We start from the raw sequence: 21,637 nt of genomic DNA, 5'->3' as shown, positions 1-21,637 counted from the left end.
CACATTGGCTTTTTTACAACGTAAAATGGCCTTCGCGGTAGGCTCTCCATTGTTAACAAATAATAGTTATAGATGCTTTTAAGCGTATATGTATATCTAACTGGTATTGCTGTCACTTACATTGTTTTATAAACTCAACAATACTTTTATTGGGCTTCTAAGGATTCTTCAAATCAAAAATTTCCCGTAGTAAGGGCTCCACTTCAGCTGGATTGACATTTAAATAAACGTTAATAATAAGTTGATTCAGACGCTCAACATCCGAAATTTTTTGTATTAACTTGATAAATGCTGATTTTGCCTCACAGCCAGGATATACGCTCTCTAGATATCTTCGTAGTAGATAATAATATGAATTCTGAAAGAGGAATATAGTTGTATAAAAAATATAAAAGATCTAAATCTCTCTCATCTACCTGTTCCAATCGAATAACGTCAGAGTGAATTATACGTGCACGCGTTGGTGTAAAGAGCACAATTGCGCACATTATTAAAATTATATTCTCATCAATGCGCCATTTCTCGTCAAAGGTACTAAAAAATTTCATAATTTCTTCATATAAATTGCCCTTAGCTTGCTTTAGAATCTCTGCATGCACATGTGCTGAATTTGAAATATGCGGCAGCTGTAAAATTTAAGTGTAATAAATTGGTCCGAATAAAATGTGATTGGTGTAGCTTCTACCTTCCATGTATTACGATTATTGTCATAGGTAATCACAGCGCGCATAATCATCATTTCAGTGCAGCCACCTTTCAGTAGTGCTACTTGATCTTCCTGACACATTTCCCGAAAAACGCTTATCTTTTTAGCCATTTTTATCAAACGTTTTATGGCTACCGCCGTCAAATTAATGAGTTGCAAAAGTTTTGGATCCTGACGTGTTTCCTCGGGCTAGAAAAATATATATATATATGAAACAATAACAAATAACAAAAACGTTTACATATATCTTATAAGGTGCTCTACTAAACAAGTTTTAGAGTCACCAATTCAGATATGAGTAAACAGTTCCGAACGTGGCGTCACGCATATAAATGGTTCTATTACTTTTTGTCGCAAGTTGGGGTAATAAATCATTTTCATGGCAGAAATACACTCGAAGGTTTGCCATTGCCTGCCGAGGGGCGACCGCTGTCGTTTCCCTATTTATTTTTCCACCACTGTATGTATTTTGTCCAAAGTGCACGAGTACTTAGGTACGCTTAGGCACTTTTTCTGATAATAATTGATAACGGTAAATGATATTGGATTTATAATGCCAAAATTTATTTGACTAAGAATACAGAATAGCAGAAGTGTCTGCCAAAATGAGTGCCTGATTATTGAAAACAAGTTTGGAGCATTGTTGGGAAGGATTTTGTAAAAAAATCCCAGCATGGAATTTACCTTTGAGTTCTGTATGTAAAAACTCATGTTTGAATCATGACATTATACTATGACGAATATGAAGCAGCAGGTGTTCTTCATATAGCTTTTTAGGCGCATTCAAGCTGATAAGATAAGAATCAGTTTGCTAAAAGCAACCGCAAATTCTACATTCCACTATTATTATGTTCTACTCACTTTCATTCTATCATCGCCCATCATTAATAGAGACAGATCGTTGTCCATTGGATAATAAAGTGCTTCGCTTGCTAGTTTCAGTTCACGCAACTTCATCTGCTCTGCCTCATTAAGATCACGTCCCATTGTTACACTGGATGGCAAGCAAACAGGTTGCTGCGGTTGTGTATTGTGAAAACTATATCCGCACTGTTGTTGCATCGGTATGTTTGATTTATAATTGAATTGTTCATGTTTCACCCGCGGTTCTGGCGGCAAATTGTTAAAAGCCTGAAATTCGATTCGAATTACTTCAGACAGTACCGATTCCAACGAATTTAAGCTATCGCCTCCACTTGCGTTTTCAGGGAACGAATTTTGTATGAATCTTTTCATTTCGAAAGGTTCATCGCTGAAGTTCGTAGGGCCAGACGTTGAGTCTGTAAACGAGTTAGGATTTATCAGGCCTGCAGAGGCACTTTGTAAGTCAATATCCGCATGAATGCTTGAAGGTGAATTATACTGCAAATTCTGTGTAGAAACAGGACACTCTGAAGAGCTAACAGGTATTGTTTGCGAGGATAGTAAACACATTGGTATTGGTGGTGCACTAGGCGATGCTCTCATGGATATTGCCTCGGTTTGAATGGGTGATATTGTTTGGTCCGGGGTGTCTGTTCTTATTGTCATTGCTTGTATGTTTATGGGTGATTCTACCATCGCATCTGAATTAACTGGCATTGCTTGCTGATTAGAATATGATTCGTGACCCATATTATGACTCATTGCTGGACTTCTCTGCAACATCGATTGAAGTAAATAATTTTCGGGTTCTGAATCTTCTGGAACTGTGAGTTTCTGTACTGACTGGAATGATTTATCATTATTTTCCTTTGTTGCATCTAAGAGAAGTTTATGTAGTTCATCACTGCGTGCTGGTGGATTTAGTGTATTGAATATTTTGTTGATTATCCTCAGAGCCTCAGCTGGTGTATTCATGAATTTATTCATTATATCGAGCGCATCTTCCGGGCATTCCATAAGGTTTCGAATGAATTGAACAACATCTTGTGGCGAACTGACGATTTTTGATATTATTTCCAAAGCATCGGTAGGCGAGCTCATGAATTTCGTGAACACCGTAAGCGCGTCAAAAGGCGAATTCATTATTTTGCTAATGATTTTCAGCGCATCGCCTATAAAAAAAAATACTTATTAAAAAAAAAAAACAGGATTAACTAATTGGTTTTTCGCTTGGTTCACCTGGAAATGATATAAGATGTGATACTAGTCGTAACGAGTCCTTCTGCGATGAAAGAATTTTCTCCACAATAGAAAGTGCTTCATCTTTAGTACGCATTAGTTTACTTATTGCCTGCGACGCACGATCTGGGTCACCAACAATAAATTCTACCATTTCTTCACTGGTCATCAGTTCGGGGTTTATTTCGCTGTCTGCCTCTAATAAGGTTGGTGAACTTATTACTGCATTACTACTTAAGGGTGATGATAAATTAACTCTGGCGGCAGATCCGCTATTATTACAGGCAGTGCCCTTGCCACTGTCGAAGGAACTTTGGGAATCATGTGAAGCGGTATCGAAACCTGTGCTGTCTGCTGAAGCACCCGTTTTAGTATCGTTGAGCCTTCGCTTTGCACGATTACACTCAATTTTACGCCTTTTTATGAGTTTATCTTCTTCCGACATAATATTTTCACTTTTCATGCCAATGTCGATACACTTTTTGAGGCGACATCTTTGGCAAAATCGTCTCGTTACCACAGTAATCTCACAATTTTGACTAAAGGGACAGGTAAACTGCTTTTTTGCTAAAGCGTTTCTGCGAAAGAAGGCCTTACAGCTCTCACAAGTAACAGCATTGAAATTGTATCCCAGTGCCTTGTCGCCACAAACTGCACAGCTTTTGGGTGGAGACATTTCTATATATAATCTCTTAATATATTATTGAAGGTTACATCCAATCAAAATCGGCCAGCAAGTCAAATTGATTACTATTCTTACCTTCTCCCATATATCTCCCTCGTTATCACCCCGACAATAACTCGATAATTCTTGCTCGGCGCCTTAATTAACTTCGTTAGTGATTTTATTCACTGCTATACTCCACCCATATAAATTGTTAAATTCAGACGTCTTTGTTTATTTTGAAGTTCTTTTCAAACTTGCAATTGTTTTTAAACATCGTTTGAAGTCATCTTTGAAATTCGAATCTCCCACAGAACAGCACAATAACTTGGAATTTAATTTCCAATATATTTGGAATAATCATCAGCTAATAAAGACATGTATACAGATGTCAAATAATTAGGATATTTGATATTATATCGATATTGACGATATTTTTGTGCTATATGCACAAATATCACCTTGTTACCGAAGGGCATACGTCGATACATCGATTTGCATAGACTGCTTTTACACAGTTCAAGTATTGAATTCATGCTCGCTCATAGAAGAGAGGGGGTGAGAAGAAAAGGACGAGTACACATGTGTCTGTACCGTCAAGTCGTTTCAACTTTCTTGCTTTGATTTTAACATTTAAAGAACAAAAACTTGAATTCAACACAATTCAAGCGTGTAAAAGCAAACAGAAAACACAAAAGAGAATCAGCAAGAATTGCTTTCAACTACTTGAATCATGTAAATCAGGTGATAGAATTTTTCAGATGACCCTGCAAAAAAACGGATGAACATATCGAAAATAAAGAATCGAAAACTGACTAAAACTTTTCGTCAGTTTAGCGTTTAGTTTTGTATGAGATTGGGGAAAAAAGTCACCACTTCTCCGGGCGAGCGATAGTGCATCCCTTTCTTGCACACACATGGGCGCATTTGCCCTACAGTATCATGAACCAAAAATACAAGATCACGCCTTCTTCTTAGTAACCCGTTATAATCGCATTTAGGAAAAAAGTTGCGCGACTTTGACATTAGCCGTTTGTTTACATTTGTTCGTTGTTTACAATTTGATGGTGGCTTTTTACTGCAATTTTCTTAATTTTCGCTTGTGACAACGTGTGCACACATAAGGTAAAGCCCTGTATGCAGCTCTCAAGAAAACGGCCAAGAAAAAATTGCCATTATTTCGCGTGTGTGTCCAAGGAATTTTGACATTTTTTATACTTCACAGCCTGTTGCCTCACTCTTTCCTCAAGAAATAATGGAACGGGCATATATTTCTGTTGCAAACCTGGGTTGCCTTGTGCTCTTTTTTCACAAAAAACTTTAGAAAACCGTAGTAGAAAGCGTAGTAAATTTCTTAAGAACTGCGTACTGCCTTAAGGAAATTTGATTTAAGAAAATTTCTTAGCCATTTCTTGTACGTCATTTTATATGGAGAGAGGAACTAATCGAGAAGATGAAATCGTTGAAGATCAACGAAAACACTAAATTCGTATCATTCGACATCAAGGACCTTTACCCATCGATACCAACAATAGAAACCATAAAGACCGTACAAGAAATACTGATGGGAAAAATGAAAAGAGAAGCTGTCACGGAAATAATAAACGCGTTGAAGGTTACATTAAAACAAAACTACTTCCGGTTCAACAATAAGATATATAAACAGATTAACGGGTTAGGAATGGGCAATCCGACGTCTGCTAAAAAATCGACTTTTTTCACTCTCTTGTTCTTCCGTGATTTTGTGTCTTTCGTTCATGCATGATGTAAACCTGTATTAGGTTTGTACAATGATTGATGGGACTGATCACATTTCAGATATAATCGATAACAAAATACGTTCATCGATAACCCGTCAAACAGCTGTTGGCTAGATGACAAAAGCATTTGGAATAACACAAATCGCCCCAATAGTTGAAAGTTTGTTTACTTTTTAAAAATGTTGAAAAGATCCAAAAATTCCAAATGTCTACCACCACCTTCTCCACCAACCGTAGAAGAAATCCTCAAAGATGCAGAAACATTTCATGTTGAGCCGCATACAGAGCCAGATAAACGGCAATTGCCGAATACCGATCGACAACAGCTTGATTGGTGGACGCGTTTCGAGCAAGCAGTAGCAGATCAAAAGAGTTTGATTATGCTGGACAGTGAAGTTAAGAGCTACAAACTTAAGTTAGAATCGACAAAAATGGAATTGGAAACGGAAGCTCAATTGTTGAAAAATGCTATTGAGGGGCAATGTGAGCAAATCGATGAGGTTTTGTCAAACGGTAGTTGGTAAAAATATCAGTATATTTTACTAATAAGGAGTAGATGGGATTGCGTGTGGCACGATTAAATCATCCTCAAAATTTTTATTACACACTAGAATTTATAAATAAAGTTTACACATGTAAAAAATCAAGGGAAATGTTTAGTTATTTGTACAACGATTTTTGGTGGGGACGGAGGGAAAGGATCCGTGACCCCAAATCCCCCTAAACGAAAGAGGTTGGACCGCGCTTTATGAAAAGTCATCCCTCCCACCCCAGTTTATTTAAAAATAGATTTATGGGTCGATTACGGATAGCAACTCAACCAACGTTCGGTTTCCAGCTGGCAACGCAACTGGAAAGAAAATTTGTATTACGAATGGCAACTATCATCAGTTGCTGTAGTTATCTATAATCCAAATTTTACAGTGGGACAACCACCAAGCGGCTGTAAACAAGCTGTGCGAGCAAAATTGAATTATTAAATTAAAGAGTTTTACAGAAAAGACATCAATAAAGCCATGCTCATCACAATTATGTGTTTAAGAGAAGTGCATGAGCGCGGCCTCAATCAGGCGACATTTAAACGCTAATTCCAATCCTCTAGAGCTACCGCGTGCACTGTAAACAAAAGCTAATGCTTTCAAGGTTTTTCTTTTATTATCGTTTTGATATCGTGATATGAACCTCTTCGTTCAACTTCAATACCTCCGCTCATAAAAGCTTGTGCACCTCTTAGATTTTTCGCACAAGGAAGTGTCACAGCAATTCAATTCAGACTTCAATTTGGTGTGTCGGTAGTTTTAAAAGAGGGTGCTTCAGTTGATAAAGGAAAAAATTTGCAATCAGTGTTCGCTTTTGTTTCGCCAAAGGGCGTCCTCCACGGGGACTAATAAAATTTTAAGTTATTGTTTTGCTATTTTCACCATATTCTGTAAAAGCATTGCATTGCAAAATATTAATATCGTTCAAATTATTAAAAAGTAAAATATATAACACATTTTTCAATTTTCGCTCCTAAATACGCTCCCAAAACATTCCCAGCAACAACAAAAATGTACTCGCCTGTATACACACTGTGTAGCAACTGCAGTTGTCAGTTGAAAGTTGCCAGTTGCTATCTGTAACATCGTTTTGGCAACTAGCAACGCGACTGATTTCGATTGCTATCCATAATCGACCCATTAATTTCAGATAGTAGTACACACTTTGAAATTGTGGAAATTATCGATACTCAAAATTTAAAAAATTAAGAGATGTATGAATTTTTTTATTTTACGCGATAAAAAATCCCAACAAGCCAAGTCCGACAATAGAAGATTATTTATAGTTTTAAAGGCTTATATATCCTCTTCTCAGATCATATTCGATCTTTGAAATCGAATCAAAATCAGCTATTCCAAAACTCATAAATCTACAAAATCGTACTTTCTGACCTAAATCCACAGGTCGCGATCTCTAAATGACCTTTAAACAGAGACCATAACGATTGTAAGAAATAAAATTAAATATTGCCCTACAATTAATGGAAAAGTTGTTTTCGTCTCGCGTTTAAGATTTCGACTTCTCATATAAATTATATGGGATTTTTTTTTTCGTGATGATTTAAATCTTCTCATAATAATTATATGAGATTTTTGATGTTTGTCGTCTTTTGGGACGATTATTTCAAAACGAACACGATTACGTCTTCTCATAATAATTAATTGGGATTTTTTTTTCGTCTCTCGGGACGTTCATTTCAAGACGGAAAATAAAATAAATGCCTTTAACAAATCTATAAAAAAGGCAATAATATTTCTCACGAACAAAATTAGGAGGTAGGGTTTTGAAATCTATAAAAAAAACATTTTCGATGGGCACCCTAATGTACATATGTCTAAAAAAATTAACACCAATTGAATTTTTTAAATGTTACCTAATGTACATATGTGTAAAAAATTAACACCAATTGAATTTTTTAAATGTTACTACGTAAAAGCCCAACAACGGATAAAACTGAGAAAAAAATATACGCTATGCTTTATCTAAAAAAACAAAGTTTTTTCTAGATTGGCGTCTTATAATTTAAAAAGTAAATGATTCCCGATGTGAGTCAAGCGTCTCTCAGTTTTCACGTAGATATAGTGTGCACACTTATGTAAGAAATAAAACCCGAGTTCAGTATTACTTTTTGCAATGCTCTAAATTTTAAAATTTTTATTAAACTTTCCAAATACATTACTAAACTCATGATAACTTTAATTTTAAGATAGATTAACAGCTTGCGCTTATGGCGATTGTATATTTTTCGCAGACACAAAATTGTCACAAACTTTTAAAGGTGGACCCTCACAATATATTATATTTAACCGGATTTTACAGGCACATATGTAAGTATAATTGTAGCGCCAGGAGATATTTCCAAAGAATCGGTTTGCACCTTAGACCTGCAACAAATTGAACACAATTATATTTTATTATATTTTAAATATTTATTATAAACTTACTTCACTACAACATTTGATATATTGTAGTTGTCACTTAGAGCATAGACAGACATCTTGTCCGGCAATGAAGTATGGTCAAAACCGCCCTTGACTGTATTGTTTGATGGATTGAAGGCAACAAAATAGCCCGGATTTCCAGATTTTATTCTACAAAAAATTACATAGTTAGCATACATACAGAAGTATACAAAATACATCCCAGCAAACATTTGGAGTCATAAAAGAGACTTCATAATGAGCTCATTTATGAGTCCGATATGAGGGTATTTCCCTTCCTCCGAAAGTCGACATATATGAGCTTAAATTCATACATCAAATGAGCCTAAAAATTAGTCATATTGGACTCTTATTGGCCTCATATACGCTCATGTTTGGACTCTTTTAAAACAACTTTTGGCCTCATATACATATAAATCATTTCAGACTCTTTTTGAGGCTCTTAGCGGCCTCATAAATTACTACATTCAGACTCTTATTTTAGGTTGTTCTTTGAGTCTTATTGAATGTACTATATTTGCAAAGGCAACAATTTCTTTCAAATAGCATACATACGTGCATATATACGTACATTCCAACATGCCATTAATAGCAGCAGCTGCAGCTAAATTTTGTTTTTTAATTACATATTAAAATTTTTCGTTTTCTAAATATTTTCAATTTCTGTATAAACAAGTTAAGAAATAAATTTCGAATCTATGTATATTGTTTTTATATGGCACAAAGTCCTGGCTCATAACTTGGATCATATATGACTCCTAAAAGATTCATATAAGGCTAAACATTTTTTTTTTGAAGCTCTTATTTCGGACTCATATATTCTGAACGCTCAGAATATGTTTGCGTGGATCATATACGCTAAGTGGAGGCATACACTATAAATTATTTCTTGTATTTTTAACCGACTTCAAAAAATCAATATCAATTCGACGGAATATTTTATTTTTTTATGTATGTTACCGCATAACTGTGGACAACGTCAACCGATTACGATAATCGATGATGTTGCGTCAATTTGATTTAGATCCGATCATTTGGTGATGAAGAAAATTAACGGTACTACTAAATTTTTATATGAGAAATGAAGTCGGTTTTGTTTTTTGCTTAAAAATTGATTGTTAATTTAAGTTCTCACCTTTGTCTGTTAATGTTTGCATGTTAGTAAAAAAATAAGCGGTAATTTGAGTGAGTATACTAGATGTCAGTGCTTAAAATACTAGAACGAATTTTTAAATATTACCTGGTATAGGCAAATAATCCTTCCGTTTCATAAACATGATACTCTCCATGCATATATGAAGGGGACAATCGCAACTGCTTAATTTCTGTAAAAACATGCTCCTGCATTTCCCTAAAAAGTGAAGAGTTTGTCATTCCCACGACGGGTACACCAGGTAATAAAGATACAAACAGCGCGATTGCTGTGGGATCGGTGGTATTGTTTACATCCGATAAGGGCTCGGCAAAGTTCCACTGTAACCAAGTGTCATTGCCCACAGCATTTATGATATTTTCAAATTCGCCTTGAAGTTTTCGTCCACTTGAGGATGCGCTTAGTGAATGCACAAGTGGTCCGTATATAGGCATATCGATACCCCATTCCCCGTTTTTAGTACGATAAACATCTGGACGTAAAATATCGTCTGCTACAGATAGGAATGCATCTGCAGAAATGTTCTTAACAAACATTTTAAATTCATACAACAAATCTCCGAGACCTTCTTGGAACGTGCTATGGGTATGTGTCCAAAAGCCGTACTCATTGTGCACGAAATTTCCTTCTGAAGCAGGACCTTCATCTGGTGTATTGTCGGTCAGTAAATAGAATTTTGTATTCTTCAAACGGAATCCCTTAACACCCAAGGAGAGCAAATATTTCAATACGCTTTCGAATTCACTTTTAACAAGGCTGTCATTCATTTGTAAATCATATTGAGCTACACCAAATTGGGAGAGTAAATAGCTGCCCGGTTTTATTTGATCCCAAGCGGAACCGTTCTGAAGGGAACGCCAATTGCTCGGCTCTTTTGAATCCTCTTTCCATATGAACGCTGAGCGTTTCGATTTGTCTTCTAATGCCTCATTTAAAAGTGTTGAGTTACGAGGAACATAATTTGGTGTTACATCCAGTATGACATTAATATCCAACTTTTTATATTTAGCCACAATGTCTTTGATCTTTTCTTCAACTGCCGGTTCCCGTACTAAATAAGTCAAAGCTGGGGGGAGTTCATAGATTACACCGGAAGCTTCGACTCGCTTTGCACTCTCAATATTGCTGGCACTTGCTTCGAATGCATCGAATTTTGCTAAAAGGCCACGTTTATACCATTGCAGAGGTTCAGGTGCGGCACATTTGGGAGCATCGACAATGATAAGGATAGCACAGATTAACATAGCTGCCCAAATAGCCCAGAAGCCAATGAAAAAAATCCAACGTAAACGCACCCAAAATGGATCGTTAGCATATTTCATGAGTTCTTCCTTAGTCATGCCAGTGAAAGCCTGAAATTTTTAAATAACAAGTAAATATAAAAAATTTTTTAAGTGACAAATTTTAATTAAGTATAATAAAGAACTTAAGCATCAAATAAATATGTATTTATTAAAGCCTTACCGACTCCTTATCCTGGTATAAATTCATGTTTTGAACGTACAAAGATATTTGTAAGAACAATATGAAACTATTATTTATAAAAGACCACACGAGCTGTTTTGTACATATATGTATATGTACATATGCACATGGTATTTAATTTTACCTTTCCATTAACGCCACCAATATCAATTTTCGCATCGCCATTTTGATGATCGCCCCCTTTGATAAACTTAACTTCCTCTCGTTTGTCCGCTAATTTATCGTTATCTTCAGCACCATTTAGCATTTGTTCATCGGCACCATCATTCAAACCGTTTTGATCGGCCACCATTTTGCCGTTTTCTGTGTTCGTAACGACTGGAGCGTCTGATTTAGTATTATCGGGATTTGATTCTGTTTTAAGATAAGAAAATTTAAAATAAATATTTTTAAATAAGAAATGACGTTGAAGCTAATGAAACTGCACAGATTTGTAGTTCTCTGAAATAACTTTTAACACAATAGCCAAGGGTGGGGTAAAACCTTCAATTTAATTACTAAATGAAAATTCATATATGTAGATATATATGTACATGTACATTAATCATTTGGGATATGAATATGCAAGTAGTAAGTTATACATCTGAATATACTATAGTTTGACATCGGTTAGGGAAGGAAAATCATTCAACTATTTCTACATATGTACATGTTTGCAGTCTCCATATAGATTAAACTTCTAATGAATATGAAGGTTCATATAAACGCACATATAAAATGCACTACATCAATTACATAAACAGTCTTCGACACTCGGAAAAACTTGGATAGATAAAGAAATTGTTATACTTAATATATTGTTATACTTAATATATTGTTATACTTAATAATTGAAACTTGGAAAGAAGATAAATTGTAATAAATAATTATATCGTACTATTTAAATTGGACATTTCGCAAACTTTATAAAGGATACTCGCTTTCAAGACGTCTAACTTAATTTACTAATGAAATGAAACTAAATTTATAGTATGCGTGCATGTATTTGGATTTCACAGACCCAAAAAGCGTATTACGGCTTCAGAATCTACATTTTCTTTATTATTTATTAGTACGTGTCAATTGAATAAACTGAGTCGCTTTTATTGAAATTCATAGGGCGTAACCACGATTTAAATTCACTTAACAAGTTTAATTGAAAATTATGTATGTATATTAATGCTTTAAATGTACATATGTATAACCAACAAGACTTGTTGAATTATGTCACGCACAAAGAGAATGATACCATAAGCCAATTTACTACTCATCATACATAATATTGCGGTGAAATCAACTTCCAAGAAACATGGCACATATCGTCGACTGGGTAAAAGATTGTCGTAAGCGCAATTTTGACGATTTTTAGTTCTAGATGCAGTTTTATATTTTGAAATAAGGTCTTTCGATTGGTGTTATCAGTTTTCAGATATATCTCGTTTAATTTCCGAGATATTGACTACAATTTTTTCTATAATTAAGTAATAATTTAGTAAGTGATGCAGCCATATTAAACTAATCAATATCTTAAAAATGACTTTCTCCATTTTTGGATATCTCCTTTAGTTTCCGAGATATTGAGTAAAAAGTTTCGTTAATTTAGTAGAAATTTTAATCACATTTTGTCGTATTTCATACAAAGTGGCTGCCAAATCGCGGACAAATGGCGCTTACGACAAAATTTTACTAAAGAAAATACTTCATAAACTCAATACTAATTAATAAACATCAAAATTTAAATAATTTAAAATTTTAGTGAACTACACCTTTTCCAACAGTATTTCAGAAAAACACAAACGTATTTCAGAAAAGGCCAAACGTATTTCAGAAAACCTCAAATGTATTTCAGAAAAGCGCAAATGTATTTCAGAAAAACACAAATGTATTTCAGAAAAACGCAATTGTATTTCAGAAATGGCCAAATGTATTTCAGAAAAACTCAAATGTATTTCAGAAAATTTCAAATGTATTTCAGAAAAACTCAAATGTATTTCAGAAAAGGCCAAATGTATTTCAGAAAACCTCAAATGTATTTCAGAAAATCTCAAATGTATTTCAGAAAAACCCAAATGTATTTCAGAAAAAGGCAAATGTATTTCAGAAAAGGCCAAATGTATTTCAGAAAAACACAAATGTAATACATTTGCGTTTTTCTGAAATACATTTGTGCTTTTCTGAATTTCATTTGGTCTTTTCTGAAATACATTTGAAATTTTCTGAAATACATTTGAAATTTTCTGAAATACGTTTGAGTTTTTCTGAAATACATTTGACCTTTTCTGAAATACATTTGCGTTTTTCTGAAATACATTTGAGGTTTTCTGAAATACAATTGCGTTTTTCTGAAATACATTTGTGTTTTTCTGAAATACATTTGCGCTTTTCTGAAATACATTTGAGGTTTTCTGAAATACATTTGCGTTTTTCTGAAATACATTTGAGCTTTTCTGAAATACATTTGGGTTTTTCTGACATACATTTGAGATTTTCTGAAATACATTTGAGGTTTTCTGAAATACATTTGGCCTTTTCTGAAATACATTTGTGTTTTTCCGAAATACTGTTGGAAAAGGTGTAGTAACATTTTCAGAGACTTTGGAGAAAATCTATCTTCGCGTTTTTGAGAAATTATATTCCAAACTTCAATCGCGATTTCCCACAACCAACCGAAATTAACATGCCACAATCTTTTACCCAAGCGACGATATTTGCAAATGTATACATATTCCTATCCACATTAATGCTCACTAATCAATTAAGGTTGAGTACTCGTACATCATTGAGCCGTATGAATAAAAAATGAGCAATTGCTTATTCTTAAAATTTCAGATCTTCTAAATTTATTTGAATAAACCGAGTAAAAGGAATGATTTTCCAATAAAAAGCAATTGCAGTTTTTATTCATACAGCCTTATACAGTCGATTGCATGCAATAGATATCGATTTTTTCGTTAAATAAAAATAAACTTGTGTACCATCAAACTTTACTTTAGTTCCATACTTCATAAAAATGTGAAAGAGGAAGGTAAATTTCCTTTACTCTGAGATACATTTGACCGATATCGTTAACTAAAAACAAGGTGTTTTAGGTTGACGTTCTTCCAGCAGCGACATGCACGCACTGTACTTGCATATATCTGCAAAATTATATGCTTATTGTACGTATCTGTATGTACATATATCGTGTACTATATAATTATGTGCAAGTCAAGTAAATTATCTAGATCTTCATATCAAACGCTGCCCTTATTAATAAACTGTGTATGTATACTAAAACCTAAGAAAATTCGTCAAGGTTATTGCATCAGCTTTCGCCCGACATACATATGCACATATTCTTTAAAGTCCAACCCCAATTGGGTTGAGCAACTATTTCAGACAAAAAAAGAGCTTACCTCCTTGTGTAGGGTTTGCGTTCGATTCTTCGTGATTTTGATGTAGCTGATGAAGCTGCTTCTCCGGACGCAACAAATTTTGATATTCAGGTATTTGCTTGTAAAACTCCTCCAACGGCGGTATCTGTCCCTTGGATGCAGATGTGGACCCGTTGACGTTCAATTTGCGAATGGCAGCACTTTTCATTCTCGGTCGTTCCGTTGACGGCTGTTTCGTTACAACTGTTTCAATCAGTGTTTGTAATTGTAAAATACAGGCTAGCTATAGTAATATTAAAACAAAAATATTTTAATTATTTCAAGAATTTTGTTACATATATATGTATGTTAAATATTCATTACACTAAAAAGTGTGCTAATATAATTCAATTGATAGGTATAAACCAAGTGAATTTTATTTAATGCAAGTGTTTTTATTTGCTGATGTCCGACAGAGGACGCGAAGCGTTAACTTCTAAACCAGTTTTAATTTTAAATAATCTCATTAATTTTTGTCACAAGTAATTTTCTAAAAAATGTAGCAATTTTCAGCAAACGTATTTGATAATACATACATATCGTCGTTTAAAGTATAAATACGCGTATCGTCATTCTGCAAAACCGCGTAACTAACATTTTATGCCAAAAAACTGGATTTGCTTACACAAGCTCTTGGCTCAATCTTTATCCTTTCGTCCTGAAATGCGATTGCTTTATAAAAAAAGGAACGAATTTGAAATATGAGTACTCTACTCTAGAAAATAATTTATGCAACCTCACATACGCGGTTTTGGATTTCTTTGATACATGGTTTTGTACTTTAAACAACGATATGTATTTGAAAAAATATTTCTTGCACACAAAATATGTATGTATATTCACATTTTCAAAGGTCTTACCGCAGAAAATGCAGGTGCAATAGCTATTGCAGTTGTTGTTGTTGTTATTATTGGAGTTTCAGTAGTGAATCCGTTTTCAACCGCTTGCCTTGTCTGCTGGTCACCGTTTGACCATTTGATGCACACGAATGTCCAGTCAATGATCCAAACGATGCAAAAAAATTGCAATTGACGAGGAAAAACTTGTTTTTTTCAAATTCCATCGTGGTGACCGCCTCGACCAAGGCACATGGATGAAGTGTTTGTATAAATGTGCACATATGCATGTGCTCATATGTATGTATTGAATACATTTGTATTATGTTTGTATGTACATATGTACCTTGCTAATTGCTTTTATGTACATATGCAGACAAATTATGTAGGTAGACATACATATTTATGCATATCCAAGAAAACCAAATTAGAAGCGTTTGTACTAAAGAACGTTATATACATACATATATGGCGTATATTCAAAAGAGGCACGAGGCATTAGATTCGAAAATATAACTGCTAGTTGTTGTACAGTTTCAACGCAATTAATATTAAAACAGGTAGGCTTAACATTAGTTTTATATCTAGAGAACATAATCATGAAGAAATACTATTTGCATTAATTGAAGATACATAAATCCTACGAATTGATTTATGCCTAAAAATCTAGCTAATTGTTTTTTTTTTAGCTGTGGTCCTTTTGTAGATGGTGTGCAATGTGCAATGGTTTGAAGCTGGTAAACAATTATTAATGAAATTATTATTTTTTCTTAAAATTCACAAAAGAGAATTAAAAACGCATACGTAAGAAACATTTCGAATATAAGCAGGATAAAAATGTAAAAAGTATGGACTGCAAAGACAATAAAAATTTATTTTGAAAATATATCATCTTGCACTCTACAAAACGGAGGAGAAGCTCGGCCAAATACTAGCATATGTGCAAATTTAAATAATTTAAGAATTTTGTGAACTTGTAACATTTTCTGGGATTTTGGAGAAAATATATCTTCGCGTTTTTGAGAAATTGCATTCCTAACTTCAATCGCGATTTACAACAACCTGCCGCGACGAGGTTTTTAAAACAGTTCAAATGTAGAGAACAGTGTTCGAAGTACGGAAAGTCGATTCTGGAGTAAATCGTATCAAAAATAGGACGAAAACCAAATTTTCCATACTAGATTTGAATCCTTTATTTTCCCTTTCGACATTAATTGTTTGACTTAAATATTTTCTATTCATGCAAAAATTAAAACGCGAGGCAATGTAAGGATAATATGTTACATATTTAGGCAGTTTTTAGTATTTTCAATAAAATATAATATATGCAACAGGCCCTTTTTAAAGAACAATTGGGCCTAAACCTTTTCTACTTTATATAAATTTCTTTCTACATATGTTTTTAAAACTTAAATAAAGTTCTGCATACATCAAGTACTATATCCATATATCAAAAAATAACCAAGTAGCTTTCTTGACTCATTTTTATGATCCAGTTTCTTTCTATCAGTGAGACTTTGCTTAACTTTCTCTTTAACTGAAACCCGGGGGTGAACACTCAAAAAACGGGCCCAAAGAGGGGCAGAACATGAGTGAAAAAATGGAGTAGAATTGAAGTCAAGCTGAGTAGAGGAGTAGATGTTAATTTTTCTAAAAAACGGAGTAAATCGACTTTGATCGGAGGGAACTCCGAACACTGGTAGCAAACCTATTTTTCAATTTTAACGCTAATGACCCACAAAGGCGCGAAAACACAGGGTTGTATCCTACTTTCGACGTGGTTTTGAGTTGGTTTTTTTTTAACCATCTCAGTGAAATGGTTAAGTGCTGTCATTTTTATATAGCGAAACTACGCGAAATCAAGATAACCAACTCAACAGCCATAACTACATGGTTAGCTCCGGTGGGGACATGGTATTAGCTTGTCATTTTTATATAGCGAAACCACGCTAAATCAAGGTAACCAACTCAACAGCCATAACTACGTGGTTAGCTCCGGTGGGGAAATGGTATTAGCTTTTAACCATCTCAGTGAAATGGTTAAGTGCTGTCATTTTTGTACGGCGAAACTACGCTAAATCAAGAATCTTATCGGGATAACCAACTCAACAGCCATAACTGCGTGGTTGGCTCCGGTGGGGACATGGTATAAGTTACTCCATCAAAGAAGCTGGTGCAGAAAATCGTGCTCTAAGTTGCTCTGGTTACACTTAGCGCAGGCTCATAAAACAAAAAGTTGTGAAATATGTTAACCTGGCGTAACCTAGAGCAGCTCATTAAACACAACTATTATTGCAATACATTCCCACGACAGCCGGTTTTACGTACCGGAATGACTAGGGGTTTACCCGACAAAGGGCACAACTCCACCTCCGTCAGATGCAATACGTGCAATGGGTGGAGCCATCTCCGAGTTTGCTCAGGCCTCAATACTCACAGGCAATGGACCACTGCGTACGTGACCCCTTCTGCGCCAATTGAGCTGCCTCCCCGACACAACAGAGTCCGCCTGAGCAACTCAACACAAACACAACCGCACCACAACCCATTACAATAGACAATATCACAGACACAACAGACTACACTACAGATACAACTGCACCACAACCCACACGCCACCGCCAACAACTCCTAGTTCCTCCGACAATCTTTACGATGTGTCAGTCCAGGATATTCCGTAATGTGACATCAGTGAAGTGCAATACCTGCCTTGGCTGGTGTCACTTTAGGGCATGCTCAAGACTGCGCACCACGAGAAATTGGACGAGGGACTATGAGGGCCCATGCTGTGCTGACCGGTCGCAACCCCAACTGCGATGCCGCCCACTAGCACCACAGAGCAAAAGTCTCAGCAGCAGCAAGCACAGCATGTGCGGTACGGCAACACACATCACTAACAACCCACGAAGATTTTACAATTCGGTCACGGTCTTCATGGGTCGGCGCGGAATATTAATAGCTGCGGTCTAAGAGACGAAGCTGCACGGATACCGTCAAGATCGCGAGCGAGATAATGGTTAGGCCTAGCGTTCATCACGCGCCACACCATGCAGTAACGTCTTAATGAAATAGGTTGAATGAATATAGTTGGTAACTTCAATGCGCACCCAGATCTTTGGCATTCAAGCCTGTCAAACGATCGTAGGGGAACACAATTGGCTGATCAGATAGACCATTCGACGTTCTGCACAATGAACGACGACGCACGCACCAGGATTATCGGCCGCTACTGCAGCTCGCCAGACCTAACAATAGTCAGCGCTGGTCTGATAAACAGCGTCTCATGGCGACCTATGCTGACTTTAGCATCAAACCATCTGCCCATAATCATATCGATTGATAAATCAGCAAACTTTGCTTCCGCACATCACCGGACCAATGTCAACTTTTCTAAAGCTGATTGGAAAGGCTTCGCGGATGTTACTGAAAGCGCCTTCGCTGCACTACCCATACCAACCGACGTTTACGTAGGTGAACGTAAGAGTTGTCACTGCTACTGCAGCCCACTTCATCACAGCGGGATACATCTCGGACCCTCGTCCTAATTTTCCTGCAGAAGCGGCTGTCCAAGCCGATGAGCGCGACAACCTTCGTCAGGCCGATCCCGGAAATCCCCGTAATAGAGATCTCAACTCGGAGATTCAGCAACTTTTGAACGTACATAAGCGGAAGAAATGGGAAGAGCATCTGAAGACCTGCAACTTCGCCTCTGGTGTGAGTAAGCTTTGATCAACAGTAAGGTCACTGTCCAACCCGACGAAGCGTGACGACAGAGTTGAAATATACTTTGGTGAACACGCTTCGTTGGACTCGGAGTGATTAGTGAGCTATTTTGGTCGGCAGTGCATCTTGCATCTTCCGGTGGATAAAGCGAAACGTCGAGTGACCAGTAGGCTGCACAAACTGTCAAAACCAAGTGCGTCTCTTGTTTTCACCAGCGGTGAGGTAAGGATAGCCATCGGGAAGGCGAAAGCCTCCAAAGCCATTGGACCCGACGGAATATGCATGCTGATGCTGAAAAATTTGGGTCCTACGGGAGTAGCGGAGCTTTAAGCTGCCTTTACATGAGGTTATTTTTTGACAGGCGACAATAGCCTGCAAAAGTTCACTTGCTGTCTACTTTGAGGCAAGCGATTTTTGAATCACTATTTACACGGGCGATTTTTCTGGAGCAATGTTGAATCGCCCAGAAAATCGCCTCATGTAAATCCAGCTTTACGGACGTCCTCAACTCTCGTCATTCCAGACATCTGGAAGGATGGGGAAAGTGGTCCCACTGCTCAAACCGAGGAAACCAGCTAACAAAGGAGAGTCTTATCGTCCGATAATCCTCTTTCCCCTGTAACGAAGGCACTAGAGGCCTTGCTACTCCCGTATTTTACAAACCCCTGACCACAGCGATGCATCAGCATGGGTTCCGTAAAGTGCACAGCCCAACAACAGCACTTAACGATTATCGATTGTCTCTTATGCTGACGATTGCTCTATCATGGCGTCCGCGAATGGAGTTGATGCCTTGTGCTCGAAAGTAAACGGTTATCTCGCAGAGATTTTCCGCTTCTTCACTGCACGGAGCCCAACCCTCTCCCCTACAGAATCCTCAGCCTCACTTTTTAAAAGCTGGACGAAGGAGGTCAGATTCCAACTGGGAATTCATGTCGATGATACACCAATTCCGACGGTGAACCCTAAGATACTCGGAGTAACATTCGATAGTCTGCTCTCCTTCTCGGCGCATACAACCGCAATTGTCAACAAAGTACAAAGCCGCATCAAGATCCTCAAGTCGCTAGCCGGCAGGACCTAGGGCAAAGACAAAGAAACATTGCCGGCAACGCACAAGGCAATTGGCCGGCCGATTCTTTACTACGCTGCGCCCGTGTGGTCACAGGGGACTAGTAGGGCGCAGTGGATGAATCTGCAGACTTGCCAGAACACGGCACTTAGGACAGCGGCAGGATGGCTCTTTATGTCGCCGAAAACCACCTGCACGAGGCCTACATGCTCCCTGTTAAGGGGGCATAACATAATGCTCTACAGGCAGTTCCAGGTTGGGGGCCACAGATGTGGCCATCCAAACAGGCAACCCCTTGCAGAAGAGCCTTCGCCCAGGCACGTCAGGAGGCATCTCTATGAACTGACGGACGAGGTCCAGAGGCTCATCAAAGAACCTCTGTACCGACTGCTTATTGACAGGCCTTGAATGGCATTCACAGAGAGGCAGTTTCGAGTTTGTAGACTCCCGGCCTGTGAAAGCCGTTCTGGGCACACAACCATCAGACGTGGACGAGACAGAACTTCGTTTGCTCGCGAGACTCGGACCATAATAGCCCAACTGCGCTCTGGTTACTGCAGCAGGTTGAACTCATACCGGTGCACATTAAACGAAGATATTCTCATCGAATGCCCGCCATGCGGAGAGTCGCCCAAGACTCACAGCATCTCTTCGTATGCCCTCTAAACCCCACCACGCTAACGCCACTGTCCCTATGGACAGACCCCGTCGAGGCTGCACGCTTCCTAGGGCTGCCGTTAATGGAGCTTGACAACAACGATTGAGGGACTAACTGATCTGGGCGTGGTCGTTGTAGCCGCTACAACAACAGAAACAACAATTATTGCTATTGCTCTAAAGAACCTACATTCTGAAAACGAAAGTTATATCTGCGAATTATAGGTTGCTAGAACAGGCTCCAAAATAAGCCAATATTTACCGATGTTTCTACGACAGATACCGAATTGGTTACTTATTAAAATGTATCTGTTTGGTTTTTTTTCTTGAAACGCCAGACGTCTCTTTGAAATCGCTTCACTAGTTCTTGTGCAATAAGTGTTTTTGTGAACCTCTATATTATAACTACACCATTTGATGAGCATAGCCTCTATATCGAAACGTAGGTTGGTGTTATGCAGACAAACTTTTGTTTGCCAAATTAAATGGCGGCTGCTTAGTTTGCTCGGAGGTGGTTATGCCGAGTTTGGCATAGCGTTGCACGTTCATTATGGTTTTCATGGCTATTGCCAACACGAAATCAGAATTTCAGATGTACATAACGCGCACAATTAATATATTTTTTATATCGTATAGGCAAATAGGCCTCCGACCACTGGACTGCTCAGTCCGCCTAAAACCGGTTTTGTGTGGATAAGAGGGGGAAGAGTTTACCTCGCTCATTTCAGTCCGCGAAAATCGCGGATTGACGGTGGACTGACACGCACACATAGACAACGTGTTTTCTATTTCGTTTTGTTTTCATGTGCCATATGCACTAACAAAATCCTGCGTAGGTTATGTAAACAAAACTGAAACCTGTTTTCGGCCGACTGCCCAGTCCAGTGTGCGTTCGAGTGGTGGACTGCTCAGTCCGACTGAGCAGGCTAGTGTGCTCAGGCCCATTAACTGTGCCCTAATCTTATAAGCTCCTACAGCATAAATTCAGTTCTCTGGCTTTCGGTATCACGGCAACTTTTGTGTATAGCAACAATTGTCTAAAATTTTTGTATATGACAACACCGAATTTCCTGCAGTTTGACCAAACAAAATTAGTTTGCTGTGA

At 37.2% G+C, this 21,637-nt stretch overlaps 3 protein-coding genes across 6 annotated transcripts; 1 reads left to right on the top strand and 2 right to left on the bottom strand.

The window, feature by feature from the left end:
• Window positions 1–75: 75 nt before the first annotated feature.
• On the bottom strand, window positions 76–3,878 carry Hr96 (Nuclear hormone receptor HR96). Of its 2 annotated transcripts, none has more exons than XM_017615572.1 (6): window positions 3,570–3,878; window positions 2,810–3,500; window positions 1,568–2,742; window positions 686–895; window positions 417–626; window positions 76–358 (listed from the first exon to the last, which is right to left on the bottom strand). In XM_017615572.1, the coding sequence occupies exons 2-6, from the start codon at window positions 3,483–3,485 to the stop codon at window positions 158–160; spliced, it is 2,472 nt and encodes an 823-aa protein (XP_017471061.1). In that variant the 5' UTR covers window positions 3,486–3,500; window positions 3,570–3,878; the 3' UTR covers window positions 76–157. The 2 variants fall into 2 exon arrangements, with proteins under 2 accessions (XP_017471061.1, XP_017471060.1); XM_017615571.1 differs by having other exon boundaries at window positions 2,810–3,487.
• A 1,459-nt stretch (window positions 3,879–5,337) lies between these two features.
• LOC108362538 (uncharacterized) lies at window positions 5,338–5,880 on the top strand. The gene has a single exon (XM_017615568.1). It carries the CDS (start codon window positions 5,413–5,415, stop codon window positions 5,755–5,757), a length of 345 nt encoding a protein of 114 aa, XP_017471057.1. The 5' UTR covers window positions 5,338–5,412; the 3' UTR covers window positions 5,758–5,880.
• Window positions 5,881–7,887: 2,007 nt separating this feature from the next.
• CD98hc (CD98 heavy chain) lies at window positions 7,888–14,417 on the bottom strand. Of its 3 annotated transcripts, none has more exons than XM_017615564.1 (6): window positions 14,227–14,417; window positions 10,977–11,206; window positions 9,455–10,719; window positions 9,350–9,355; window positions 8,218–8,364; window positions 7,888–8,157 (listed from the first exon to the last, which is right to left on the bottom strand). In XM_017615564.1, exons 1-6 carry the CDS (start codon window positions 14,411–14,413, stop codon window positions 8,076–8,078), a joined length of 1,917 nt encoding a protein of 638 aa, XP_017471053.1. In that variant the 5' UTR covers window positions 14,414–14,417; the 3' UTR covers window positions 7,888–8,075. The 3 variants fall into 3 exon arrangements, with proteins under 3 accessions (XP_017471053.1, XP_017471056.1, XP_017471054.1); XM_017615567.1 differs by lacking the exon at window positions 14,227–14,417 and adding an exon at window positions 11,730–11,748; XM_017615565.1 differs by lacking the exon at window positions 9,350–9,355.
• Window positions 14,418–21,637: the final 7,220 nt, after the last annotated feature.

This window comes from Rhagoletis zephyria, unplaced genomic scaffold (genome assembly GCF_001687245.7).
Source record: "Rhagoletis zephyria isolate East Lansing unplaced genomic scaffold, Rhagoletis_zephyria_1.1 Rzeph_scaffold_01031, whole genome shotgun sequence".
Lineage (NCBI taxonomy): Eukaryota > Metazoa > Arthropoda > Insecta > Diptera > Tephritidae > Rhagoletis > Rhagoletis zephyria.
This window is presented reverse-complemented; position numbering and strand designations above follow the sequence as displayed.